Genomic DNA, 14,440 nt, shown 5'->3' on the forward strand with positions numbered 1-14,440 from the left:
TATTATCTCAAAAATGTTATTTTAACTGTTATCCTACTGAGCAAAACACCTTCTTCTAAACTTAGCAGCCCAGAAAGATATTATTTTAATAATCTTATCTCTTCTGAAATAAAATGTTATTATAATTTTGTGGATGCATGAAAGCAAATTTCTGAAAAAGTAATAAAAAGAGAAAATAAATAATAGATAGCTTTCAGCGAAAGGACTTAACTACTGGAAAGAGTATAACGTAAGCGTTATTGGCAAAGGAGCAAGAGTAACACCTACCACAGATTTGGGTTTGCTGACTGCCACCAGATTGGCCAGAAAGTCTTCATCGTACAGCTGGCTAAAAACATGGGCATCGTAAGCCACCGTTATGGAGATTTCTTCCATCATTTTGCCGGCAAGCTGCCGTTAGCGGCCAGCGCAGGTTGACGCTCCAAGGCTGAACCTTGGCTCAGTTCCGTGTCAGTTGTTCACACCCACCTGAAGAAGCTAATGAGGAAGGAGTGTCACGAGAGAAAATATGACCCAGCAAATCAGCTCCCGTGTGGGTTTTTCCTCTCGAGGGTGCCTCTTCTTGTCACGGGAAGCACACATGAAACACCTGCTCACACTCCCAACACCCAACTTGCAAAAGGCATTTGCTGAAGTTTGGTGAAAACCGGGGAGGTCGCTTTAATTCCAGTATGAGGCTGAAGATGAAAAAGCAGTAGCCAAACCAGATTAGTGTTAAGCAAGAAAAGATCCGTCCGTGCTTGACAGCAGGACTGGAATCCCTTCTGTTCTTCTCAAACTTTGTAGCAATTGTTTAATCTTTATATCCAGTTTTCTCCCACGGAAAGGTGATATTCTTGTTAGCAGAGTCTCGCTTTCCAGTGAATTGCTTCTTTTGGCTTATTTGTAAATTCACAGACACCAGTGTAATGATGATTTCTTTCAGACATTTCTTGGAATTTTCCACAAGTTTCCAAATCTCGCCTTTAAACTCTTGAAAAACACTCACCTCCTCTTCTACGCAGATTCAAATTGCATCTTGTGCCATGTAGCTGCTTTTTGATTTTAGCAGGAAGATGATGGCATCCAGTCGCAACCTTCCAAAGGGAGTCCTTCAGTTATCCATTTGTAATACAGGGTAAAAGAGTCACGCAAAATGCAATGAAGGCTGTAAGCTCTTCCTTGAATAAACTCACACCTCCACAAGTGAAATAAAACCAATTTATGCAATTGGAAGTTTCCACAGTAGAAGGTTCTTAACCTGAATCTGGGACTGGTTTGCTTTTAATCAAGAAGTGATATGGTATCTCTTGTCTATGAGTCCTAAACAGCGTAGGTGCCTTCCAAATTGCTCCTGACTTTCCAATTCATTTATCGTAAAATCTATCTGACACAGAAAAAAAACAGCACAAGGAAAAAATTCTGAAAAAAAAACCATTAGAAATCAATATTCTCAAAACTACAAATGAAAATCTAGAAAATAATAAATGATTTGAAGAAACAAACAAAATGTCCCAAAAAGAAACTCCTTTCAGGAGACTCACGCAAGCTGAAACTCCTAACCAAATCAGCACTTCTGCTTAGACTCATCCTTTACATTTTTATCTTCTCCGGAAGCCTTTTGTTCTTCCTGGTGAAAAATCATACCTCCTCAAGAAACAGAAACCATTTCAGCCGTGGATTTGTCTCCAAAAAGAGTATGTGCTGGATGCTGCAAATCTGGTAGAAATTTCCAGTTCAGGTTGCTGGTAGCATATGGTCACGCTCTCACTTTCCAGAATAAACAGGGTGAGACCCACCTTGCTTTTCTCTTTTTCCTGTGCTCCTGGAGTATCTTTATCAAAGATTACACGGGTATCTAAATAGCACCAGGTGGTATTTGCATTTGAATAGGAAACTTGAGCAACAGCTCTAGCGTACAGGATTAAAAACCCAACATCTCTTTCACTTAAGTAGGGGGGGAAATTACATGTTATTGCTAGGAAACATAGAGAGAGTTCTAATAGGCTTATAGCAAACAAAAAATGCAGCACTTGAGGTTAAATCCTTGAGACTAAAGCAGATGCTGATCGTGCTTAACCCTTGCAGGAGGAAGAAAGGTATTTTTTCCTTGAAATGCACCTATAGTGCATTTTCTTTAATCTTTCTTCAAAGGCTTGCAGATTTTTTTCCAATTAATTCCCACGGCAGAGATACTTTAGATTCTGATCCTGAAGTGGTATCCCGCTCACGAGATTGCTCTCCGTGTCCCCTAAACAAAAACCATACCTGCTATGCTAAATTCCGCTCAGGTTTTCCAAAGCGCTTTAAGTGACCGCTTCCTCTTCGCTTTCATTGCCTTGTGGGGTGGGGTGGGGTTTTTTTTCTCTTGTAGCAAAAGGTAAAAGGGTAAGGCTAAGAGCGGCTCCTCCTCGGCTGCCTCCGAGGTGTGCTGACAAAGGCACCTGTTGTAAGAGGTAAAGAAAGTCCCTTCCCACAACCCCTCCCGCCCCGCTGGCACCCGCTCCGGAGGCTCCCAACAGGGACCGACACTGGAATAGTCATGTAGGCGCAGGGGAGAGAGCAGGCGGCGTAACAACAAACATTCCCATGTTAATGAGAGACCAATTTAATTCTGCAATAAGGGCAGGAGGTGGAGAATGCAAATGATCAGAAGTACGCCGCAGCTGCAGCTACTCGGATCCCTTCCCCGATTTAGCCAACAGGCATTTCTATTTATAAGGAATTATGGACCAGAACCTATATTCCCTTTTTCTTCAACTTAAACAGAAGGGTTGCGATGATTTAACAGAACTACATCTACATGTTACTATTGTATTATTGGCTGAATCATTCTTCTCATATCTATTCTTAACAGAGGGCTTGTAATTTTGGCATGTTCTAACTAGCAACTGCAAGAACTAACAACTGATTTTTGATGTTGGCTAATGCATATCTTTACTTTAAAAAGGATGTTTTTCAGCTGTTATTTCAAGCTAATGGAGCTGAGCTGCCCACAAATCCCTGCGAACCTGCATTTTACATGCGTGTTAACAGTCTCTGCTATACTCTGAATCAGCGCACAAAATTGTAAGTATCAAGCCAGTTAAACGAAATCTTTTGAATTAAACTGATTGAAGCAAATATGTCCACCCATAGTGGTAGCATGCTCACACCAGAGGAACTGGAAAGGAAAAGGCAGGCAGAGAGATGCCCTTGCCCACCTCCTCAGGCCGCACTACACACTCCTCCCAGCATTTCAGTACAGAGCCTTCCCCTCAGCCAGGGTCTCTGAGTGCTGAAGCGATAAATAATCTATCAAACCCCACAATAAAACCCACGTAGTGCAGCTTCCTATTTCTTTAAATCAAATAGCACTTCTCTGCATAACACCATGTCTACCTTGCAGCAGCCCTCCTCGAGGAACAGGAATGCAGTCCCCTCCACCACGTAGTTTTGAAAGCATACCTCCAAAGCAGGAATTTTCGGAGAAGCGGTTCGACCGAGCAGTCAAGACAAGAGAAGAGAGCCAGCAGAAGGACAGGTGAGCTGCAGAAAACTATTCACTAATTAAGGTAAGTACAGCTTACTGTTGTAATTACAGTTGTTGGGATTTATATGCTGGTGGATAATAGAGGTGAATGGAAAATTCCTGAATTGAGCAAACCAGCTAGCTTAGCAAAGCAAAATCCTGCTCACTCCCAAGATAAATTCACTCTCACTCCACCCCCAGGAATGTCTTGCTGCTATCTGACGGGGATAGGATCTTCTGATAGACGGGAAAGCGTTATGTATGTGAGGTATGTGCAGCTTCTTGCTAAGCGCTCCTTTCCTGCCACCCTGTTTCTGGAACATGAAGGCATTTTCTGCTATTTGCTTTTGATGTATTAATGAATCTAGGAAGATCACAGCAGTCTTCAGATAAGGAAACATAAAACTCCTTTCAGAGCACTTGGAATGACATTTGGCAGCCTTCAAGATAAGTTTACAGGGGTTTTTCCCCCAAATGGGAATGAAGAACGGTAGTATCACGCTCTTTTCACAATTCCCTTACCCATTAATGACCCGTAAGAACTGTTTCAAACCCGACCAGCAAGTGAAAAACACTTGGTTCCAAGTCAAACGCTGTGAATCCCAAAGCACGGTTACGTTCCCTCCTCGCCCCCAAAGGACTTGCCTCCCATCGGAGAACAGCAGATAGCCCAGGTCTCCACTCCGCACACTAAGTCACCTGCAGTGGCCCCTAAAGCCCCGCAGACATCGTTGCTGCCCTCGGGAAGCCGCCCCGCTGCGCCGAACCCTCGGCCACGCCGAACGCCTGTGCCGGAGCGAAAGGCAGGGGAGCGGCTGCCCGTCCTTCGCACGGGTGGTTATCCCAGTGAATTAAGGAGCCAAGCATTTACTGCTGTGCTGGTACAGCCTTCGAGAAGGCTGGGATTTTATTCATAACTCTGTTCCAGTTTTAGACATCAGAAGGTAAATACCTTTGGATGAGTTTTTGGATTCACAGTGAGCACGGAACGCTAAGCCATTGCTCACAGGAGTGCCCCATACCATTCGATAAAAGCAGTTGCCAGCTCAGGCTGATCTATAGTTCAGCAATTGCTTTTCCAAGTTTTATTTTTATTATTTAAAATGTCAAATAACATGGCCTTTTTTTTTTCCCCAAAGAAGTGGGTGTATGCACCTGTGTTTCTCCTAAAATAATCCTTCAAATGTGTGGAAAAATCTGGGCTTGATGTGCTTTAGCGTATGTACTTACAGGGGTAAATCCTCCCAATTTGCAGCTACGCCGCATTCTCCTGATTTGAAAGCAGGCAAAACTGTAAATTCATTTTCGCAGATTAAAGCCAGCAAAGCCATCCTGCTGGCGAGAGCCAATGTTTCTCTCCCAGCGGTGGCAGAGGTCAGCGCGGCTGGAATTGCTGCGGCAGAGGCGTTCCCGACAAACCGGTGACGCTGGTGTGCGCTCCCCCTCAATGGAAATGTGTAGCCCACCACAGGGAAAAGCTCGGGACTTCTGAGTCTTCGTTTTATGTTGCCAACTCTGCCTCTTGAATTATTGACCGTAAGGACGAATAATAGAGGAGGGCAGTACTATCGCCCTGGTCTTCTTCAGTCTTATGGGAAAGCATTAACAGCAAAGTCACTGCAAAAGCAGGAGGAACCTTTACAAATGTATTCAGTGCTTCGTTAATGGATTAAAACGAACGTAGCAGAAAATACTCAAACGCCCCTCTCCCAGCCTTCCCAGCCTCCACAAATCAGCTGTATGCCACACAAAAAACTAGTCCTGCTCCCATGCAACAACTGCTACATAAGGATTTTCTTCCACAAAGTTCCTAGATGATCTTTAAAGCTCATGAAAAGAAGTAAAACTGTTTATTAGCCTCGCCTCTAAAACTAGAAAGGGTGGAAGAGCAGGCCAGCCAATAGATCCCCAACCTGTTGGAGGTCACTCCCTGTATTTTTAAAAGTACATTCTTGGTTAATTCTGTTGTGTATTTGTTCTCTGTCTCAAAGAGATGGTTGTTAATGCCTGCAATTTTAAAGGGTTTGAGTCAGTTTGCACTTCATTTCAGGTTTTACATTAACTTGAAATTACAGCTAAACAAGGGCATGAAGCTGCCTAGAACAAATCCGCCCATTTTGATTTCTAAAAACCATATGAACCTGAAAAAGTTTAAACAGCAGCGTAGCTGGGATGTCAGCCTACAAGTACATACTAATTATTATTCAGCTCAGTCCCTTCCAGATTATGTTGCAGCCTTTTAAATTAACTCATGACTCTCTTTGGATTTTTAATTAATTAAATTCACATTTTTAATTTATGTTTTCATATTTCTTTTCCATACTGCCTCTTTCACTTTCTAAGGGCACTAGCAGTTACTTCCTCTCTTCAGCTAAGTTTCCTTCAGATGTCAACTGTCTGGCAGAAATATCTCGCTCCGTGAACTTCCTTCGTGTCTGCTGAGAATCTGGGATGACTTTTTGCTTGTTTGTGTTTTTCCAGCGGCGGCGAAGGCAGCACGGGGTTCCGACCGATGCAGTTTATCCATGGCCCCACAAAGAGCTGCGGTGTGACGGGTGATGGAGGCAGCGGGGCAGAGGAACAAGGAAAGAGCCAGACACCCCTGGGCCAGTACTGCTACCAAGTAAAAGCAATATTGAATCTTACCGTGAGATTTTGGAAATCCTAGCCTTTGGCTGTTGAACAAATAGATTAAACAGCATATTCGGGGCATACATTGTATGTAGAACTCAATATAATCGACCGAGGTTTAAAACAGAGCTGAGCATATTTCTTCCTTACCCATCCTCTTCTTCTAGCAAAATGGGGGATTCTTCTTCCTATTTGCCAAGGCAAGGGGTGGTAGTGGTGAGCCCCACGACACGCAAACGGCTGCTCCAGCCTCATGCGCTCTGAGCGGGGCCACACTACTTTGCACCGCAGACGCCCCTACAGAAACCGTTCAGAAGGCAAAGGCAGACGTTCCTAAACTGGCTTAGAGCGTAATTTCCTGAAAAGCAGCAGGCTTCTGTTTCATGTTTCAGCCCTTCTCTTTGGGGAACCATTTTTTATCTCCTCCCAGTTCCGTGACAGCAGACGCCCATAAACCACTCGACACCACAGCTGAGGGAGACGGCAGCAGTTCAAGAGCAGGGCCATGTACCAGGGACCTTCCTACACCTGCCCCACGGCCAGCGTCGCCTGCATCTGTGCCCTCAGAGTGCAATCAATACAAACACGTTCCTCCAGCTGCTGCGGGGACAAACATTAACAATCTGTTTGTCATTGTAAATGTCTCTGATATATATTCCCTGGGGCTATTAATCCAACAACTGAATAATGTTTCTGTGGCATTTAGACCATGCAAATGCCATTGAGAGCTAAGTTCCAGAATGAACTGATCCTAACCAACACTACATGTGAAGTGTGTTTTAAACCTGTTGCATTTATCACTTCAACTGGTATTGAAAAGAAAAAAAATAGGGGGTCAAACATATTTTTCAAAAAAATTAGCACAGCAGTTGTACAGGAGTGCTTTGCACTTACAGTTAGTTATATGGATTTCTGGCTTGATTTCAGTATAGCTTGATTTAGGGATTTTACCCAAATAGCCCACAAGCTAATGCAAGCAGAGCCAAATTTTATCAAGCGCAAGCTTCATCAGAGTAACAGAGCTAGTTCAGGTTTCATACAAACAATAATCATACAGCAAGTATATATCTGTATCACTACCTTCACCCATGGTCTACTGGCTTTTCACGTAGAGATTATGATCAGCAAACAAAAGATATTAATTAACATCAAGTAGCACATTAAATATTGGCATTTGTCAGATGAAGAGACTCAGATTGGGGCCCAGGACTTGGGGCTTCTCATTCTAAACCCACACCTGACTTTCTCAAGGTAGATACATCTCCCCATATTTTTCTTTCCCTCCCCAAAGAGAGACTAACAGTCCTTATCCACCTCCCAGAGGAAGATTAAGAATGGTAAAATTTATGAAAAATGCAAAATTGTAAGCGGTATTACTATTGCTGTTGTTATTATGATGTTTTCTGACAAGTTTTCTCCAGAGTGCTGTTAAATGTCTTACGAACTAGCTAAGCTGCACAGGGAGGTCGGACCCTGCAGCAGAGCGCAATGACATGTTTACTTGGATGACCTGTGTGAAGCACCCTATATCACATCAGATTTAGTATCTTTACTGACGGTCACTTTGCACCTGACCTTTAGCCTGGGACAAGAAAAAAAGGAGAAGGAACAAAAGGCTGGAGCGCCAGGCACTATAAGAAATTCTTGTAGTTAAATGAAAGAATGGAAAAGGCAGGACGACAGCACATCCTCTGTCCGTCAAAACCACTGGAGCTGGCCAGGCACAAACCCACCATAACATGCTCTGCTGTGCAATGATTAGGCAGGGGCTGCTGTGCTGGGGCCCCTGGAGCACCACGGCAAAGCCCCAGAAAGGTCTGTGGCCACGTCTTCCACGTGGACCCTCTGACAGAAGCCTCATGGAAAAGGTGAGACATTTCTATGTGTAAATAGTACAGTAGTAATGGCATATTCCCAAAACAAAACATAAATCTGCAGTATGATTGCGTGGAAGATGAGATAAAGAGTAATTAAGACTGCAGTGATGCGGGTGAGCAGGAAATGGCGCATGGTGCCAGCTAAACTGGACTAAACCAGACAGACCAGTCCAAGTATCTCGGGGGTTGAGGTATAGAAGTCAGACAGTTTGACTGTGAGACGCAGTCTAGACTGAGGCATGCTTGAAGACTCTGAAATGAGATTATTTCATGCATTATACTTTAAAAGTACAAACTACTGATACCTTCCAGGAGAGCAGTGTGTCCCACAATGCTGGAGTTAAAAAGGAAAGCATTCACCTGGAGGTCAAAGGACTGAATGCAGCCAAGAAAGTCCAGAAAACAGCACTTGCTAGTAGGTATTTATACCGAAGATGAGTAATAGCAGTCTGACAGAGAAAGCATTTGACATGAGATCCATTTGCTGGGGAAGACGGAAGGCAGCTAAGTCTCAGCACTCCCCTGGACAAATTCCCCTGGAATTTGTGCAGGTCAACTCCAGAGGAGGAAAGAAGCTCAGGACTGTGCAAGCTGATCAGCCGTGTAAGACTACCAGCAGCATCCGCTAATCTAAGCTTCACTTAGCTTTGCCGCTAAATCCCTATTCATCATCATACAGTACAGTGAAAGGGAAATTCTGTTCTCAGAAGATGATTTGGGAGACAAACTATTTCAGTGTTTAACTGGGTGATCTAGTCTCCCGCTGTGAAAATCTGCGTCTAGGTTTAATGCTTCAATATACCACAATAAGAAAAGCTTCTGTATTTACATATGATTTAAAGATTAACCTGTCTTGATTTGACTGCTAATAAGCTTATTTTAAGAGCTCAAATGGTATGCACGGAGGGAGAGAGAAGGCAGGTTCTTACAGAAGTTATCAAAGAACTCTCCACATGATAATGAGGTATTTCTTCAGACATCAGACACGAGATATTTCCACATACTCTTTTACCCTCCCCATTTGTCTTATTCCAAGTTTGTCTTTTATTTAAAATCTGGATTACAGGTCTTGTATTACTGCTACTATTATATCTATGCAACTAAAAGAAATGAGACACTCCCTAAAAAAAAAAAAATCAGGAATTGGTCCAGCTTAGCACAGATGTCCATAGGGCAAGAGAACATTTTCTCCTTGTATCCATGTGCTCAGGCTGGGCACAATGTACTGCTCAAGCTGAGGTTAGTATTTCTGCCATGTGCGCGAGGGCTGTGCTCCCTTGGAAGCTCCCTCCCTCCCCCCGGTGTTCCTGTTGACTCCCCTCAACATCCAAATAAAGGGCTATATTTAGAGAGAAAATTGAGCCGTAACTTCTAATCTGCCTTTTATACAGGGGAAGCGCTTAAGCAAAATTCCTTCTGCAAGGAATGCAAGGGGAAGTGCCTGGAATGAATAAGAGCTCATTTTTGCTCGATTTGAAGAAAAAAAAAAACACAACAGCAAACAGAAAGAGAAAGGATGCAATAAAATTTAGGATGATTTGCAAAAAGAAGCTTTAAAAAAGAGATTTCTACCATAAAATTCTTCAATGTATTTCCAAATCATACTTTTTGTATGATAAACATCATTATTTTCACTGTTTGGGAAATCAATCCCCTAAGCCAAAGAGGAAAAGCGTGCTAAAAAAATGGGAAAGTCGGGTATATAACCATGAAAAAGTAATGGATACCATTGTTTTGCTTCTCTCAGTTTTGATGTTGGTTATGATTGATAAGGCAGCAGTTTCAGCCTACCATCACTGGTATTCAGAAAGGACACCATCTATCAAATTTCAACTCTGTGTTGACGGTTCAAATTAATAGGGAGGAAATCAGTGTCTGCAATTGTTCACCGATTTGGAGACTGCAAGAATAAACCCTAGGGGTTCGTTCTTTTGCCTACAACAATAGTGAACTGCAACATTTAATCTGATCGTGTAAACACGATGCTGATCTGAAAATGAAGGAAAATAAACCAATTGATAATAAACTAATAACTACCATGAAAAAGAAAAGCTATATTGCTGTCTCCACATGGATATTACATGTAATGTACATCCAGGTGATTTATGTAATGGTTTGAAAGGTTATAGATGTCCTTCTCTGCTGCATTTATGGGAGAATAACTCAGTTTCTAATTACTCTTTCAAAGCCGTGAAGGACTTGATCACCTTTCTCAGCCATACGATGGTTGTCTCTTGGAATGCCACACCATTTTTTTCTTCTCTAGATACACCTCGCTGCAGAACTTTGCCATAACCTGGAGAACTAAACACGGACTTAGCAACACTCCTGGGACTGGAAGAGTTGCCTGGGGATTGGCAATTGATGTAGGAGTACATTAACTGGGCTCCCCCCAGTTTTAACGAGAGTGAAATGAATGAGTCACACTGGCGATTCTTGTGATACAGCCTATCCCTGACATTGCACAGTACTGACGTCACTGAGACGGACGGTATCTCTATTGAACCATCTTGGGGAAAAAATGAAAAAAAAAGGATAGTTTCCTTAACACTACTTAGGACAATGAAATTGAGAAAGACCAGAAACATCTGAGTCAGATTTTTCTTCTCTCTCATAATGGAGTATAACAGCAGCAAGAGCTGCTAAAAGCTCACTGTGAGCTGAAGATGGAGCACCCTACCTTGGCCATCTGTTATCAGTAGTACACAGCAAAACATTCAGGTTATTTGGTTGGGCAATACTCTATTTTTATTCTCACTTATTTTTTTAATTTTTCTATTAGGAACGTACGACCTGTGCTCCCTTTTATCAGTACTGTTTGCATTCTTGTGCTCTTCTTAGATCTTTCAGAGTTACGGGATTTCAAGGTATAGAGAGCCGGCTGGGCGCAACACTACTGAAGATACAGCAAGAGGCAACAGCACAAACCAGCGAGCAGACACAGCCGTAGGGCAGCTATGTCTCCTTTATCAGCTCAAGTATACTTTAACCTTTCTCAGCATTGCAGACCACCCTACATTTTGCCAGAGCTCTGAAAGTTCAAGAGCGAAAGCCGAGTACATCAGGTGGGAAGAGCCACAAGGAACGCAGAGATCCCCATCCCTGCGAGTCACTTGCCTGCTTCTGGGTGTAATTCACGGTGTTCATCATCGTCTTCCTCTCCCTAAAACACCTGACATTTTCCCATATGAAAGATCCTTTTCTTCCTATCTTCAGTTAATGAAATTAAGATCTGTTGACTCAATCTTTTTAAATGTACCTGAAACAACTTCTCAGGGCAGTAAAAGTTAGTCCTGGGCATTTGAGCTGGTTCCAAGCCTCCTGTGTTTTGTTCACAACTCACCTGGAGAATACCTGAGATAACTGAAATACTTGCCCAAGCACCTAGCACATTTCTGACCTCTATGTCAATAACAGTGCCAAAACATACACGCTAACACAAATAGCACAGCTTGGCCTGTGAAATCTCCACCATAGTAAAAAAATACACGGAGCTGCAGGTCAGCAAAGGTTTTACAATCAACACTCCTCTGGATGTACATAAAACGTGGACATCCCAGTGACAGATGTGTAATAAATGACAAAAAGACCAAGAGTTCATTTTGAAAAAATCAGAATAGAGAATGAGCATGCCAGCCCACTTTCAGAAATATTTCAGTTTTCCAAATGGGCAACTGAATGCTTAAAGCAAATAAGGGGAAAATTTAATTTGGACTTAAAACATCACCTTCCTAATCTCACTTTGATGGAAAAAAAATTACATTCGGCCTTATGCACAACCCCTGTTCTGCAGGACTGCATGTACAAAAACAAGTGTTCATGTGCTTCTCTTTGTTCTTCTCCAGAGAGGGTCAGGTAACGGATGGATCATCAAAGCAGAACAATTATTTTCTACCAAAAAGAAGTCTATGGTGAAAACTACAACAGACAGACAAAGAAGCTGTCAGTCAGCAGCGGCCAAAGGCAGTAAGGAGAGGACTAAAGGCAACAGCTGTGGAAGAAGTATAGTGCAGAGATTGGCTCATGAATATTGTCTCTGCTTGCTGGAACAAAAAGCAAAAAATATAAAAGGAAAAAGGGGAATAAGAGAGTTTGGCACCTGTTTGTCCAAATACATCTCTACAGCATTCATCCTCCTCGTTCTCAAGCTACAGCATTGTGCTGGAGAAAAGGTACAAAATATACTGGAGCTTGTGACAGCATCTGGATTGTTTCTGAAGCCTTTACTGAACAGCGTGGCAGTCCTTTCATCAAAGTTATCATCGCAGTCTAACGCCGATGCTGACGTGACCAACGCTACCACAATAAACACAGCCAAGCTCTATTATAGGACATCCACTTAGTGCTTTCCTGGTTGTGTAAAGTGATTCTAATCAGTGGTCCTGATTTTTGCTTGGCAAGGAGATTCTCTGGGTGACACACGATGCACACAAACCACTTCCACCTTCCCCCATTTTGGGAGAACGTCTCGAACAAATGGCACAGTAACAGCTTCATTACTTGTCTGCTATCCTCCTCTATCCGCGTGCAGCCACTACAAACGCTCTGCCGGTTTAACTCTACACCAAATACTCCATCAGCAACCTGCTCCTCTCGTTGATACAATTTAAGGCAAATCTGTGCCCTGGCCGGGATCCCAACCCCACCCCACAAAAATGCAGTTGTTCCTGTAGAACTGCCTCTACAGCAGGGCTTTTCCCAGCACTGCTGGGCAGGTGAAGAACAACCGTCTTTTCACTCTTTGCAGATCTAGTCAGGCTATGAGAAGCCTGGAACGCGGACACAGCTGAAGTTAAAGCAGCCAGAAATAAAGTAAGCAGAAAAATGGCTTAAAGCCATCTTTGTTCTGACCCTTTTTTTCTTCCATCAAGGACTGTTGGGACCAAACAGATTCCCAGCTGCTATCTCACACCGAGTACAGCAGTCCATGGCCAGCTACGCCTTTCAAGTATGGTTTCAGCACACTCCTGGATGCCAGTGCAGCTCGACAAATATCCCGAGGAGTTTGCTCAGCTGATGAACAGGAACACCAGTAAAAACAGGGTAGAGGATGGCGTTGGAGAAAAGACACACAGATATGCAAGTAAAGGCGCCCTGCTGCAACTCGGAGGCTTACGGCTCTGCTTCCACTTCTTTTATGGAAGAAATCTGTTTAGCTGTATAAATAAATAAGATGTATACGTAAAGAAATGAGGGTGGGCTGCAGGAAAGCAGCTAGACTGTAGCCCCTTCAGTATTTTGGGGGTTGCTTAGCAACAGGCTGGCTGCTGCAGGGCTAAAGTAGCATGAAATTAGCAGCTTTTCAGCAAAAGACAAATTAAATGTAAAACTGGGGAGGTGGCCGTTGAGCGGCAGCAAGGAGAAAAGCATTAACTGGTGAATCTGATATGGCGGGCATCTTTTAGGAGTGTTTCCCGAGTGCGGGGGATCTTTAATTAATGTGGCCAAAGGGCTTTGTCCTGCCTGGGTACTGATAAATTCCAAAGCGCGCCTGGCAAGTTAATAATTCAATCTTGATTAAAACGATGGCCGTTACAGTCACCTCATGAGTTAATTACTTATTAACGATCTTAAATAGCTCAAACCCAATCATACCAGACTACCCTTGCTATATTAGTGTCAGTTGACTATACACCACGTTTTCAGTTGCAGAGTTATTTAATATACTTCCCCATTATTTCAGCTCTAGGTTCTCTCGATGCCATCTCTGCATTCACTTAAGGAATTTACTTCCTATGAATCCCTCCAGTAAATGAATCTCAACTGCATAGATCCACTTGTTCTAGCCAAATAATTCCTCTAAATCATATTGCTTCTCTAGCCTTCTGGAACAATCGCATGTGGACACGGAGGATCGTTATATAGACAGCCGCTATTAGAGAGAACTGAGTAATGAGAACAGCAAGAACATGTGTACACATTTCATGGAGGACTTAAAATTTCATGGAGTTTTGAAAGAAAGATTTTTCTAGGTAGCTTAATTTGGGGCCAGATTGCACCAGTTAATTGTTCTCCACCGCTAAACGGACGTGAAGCTGGTCCCTGGCAACAAGACACAACCAGGGGCCCGTATGGCACATAGTCCATTGGAGGTGATATAGGAAGGCGGTCAGATGCTAAGTGACTTGTCCAGGCATCAAACTAGAGGAGGAGAGAGGAAACAGTGTCCCTTTTCCCTGCTTTTTACATGCGCACAGAGCAGTGATAACTTATTTTACTCCGTATTTACAGAGTAGCTTATATTTGTGTGGCACTTCAGAAACAGAGTAAGACCTATCTGAGGGCCTACGTGTGAACCAAATTTGCTTGGAGCAGGGAAACTTCTCACCTGCATTCCATCCTCCTGAGTGCCCCAACACAGCACTTAACCGTTCCTGTGAAAGGGGTAGGGTGTATACAAGCCATCACCGGTTCCGTAGGCAGTAAATTACATACTGTAGAG

The 14,440-nt window shown here is 43.1% G+C and overlaps 1 protein-coding gene across 6 annotated transcripts in view; it reads right to left on the reverse strand.

The window, feature by feature from the left end:
- The window catches only part of RABGAP1L (RAB GTPase activating protein 1 like), a 274,563-nt gene that overhangs the window by 34,701 nt on the left and 225,422 nt on the right, over positions 1-14,440 (reverse strand). Inside the window, exon 1 of one of the 6 annotated variants that reach the window (XM_075156911.1) lies at positions 268-390. The exons of the other annotated variants lie outside the window; for them this stretch is intronic. Within the exon in view, the coding sequence (XP_075013012.1) occupies positions 268-378 (111 nt within the window). The 5' untranslated portion in view covers positions 379-390. Of the gene's footprint in view, positions 1-267; positions 391-14,440 lie in introns of those variants that run through there. 6 annotated transcript variants of the gene reach the window in all.

Source organism: Calonectris borealis, chromosome 8 (assembly GCF_964195595.1).
Source record: "Calonectris borealis chromosome 8, bCalBor7.hap1.2, whole genome shotgun sequence".
NCBI lineage: Eukaryota > Metazoa > Chordata > Aves > Procellariiformes > Procellariidae > Calonectris > Calonectris borealis.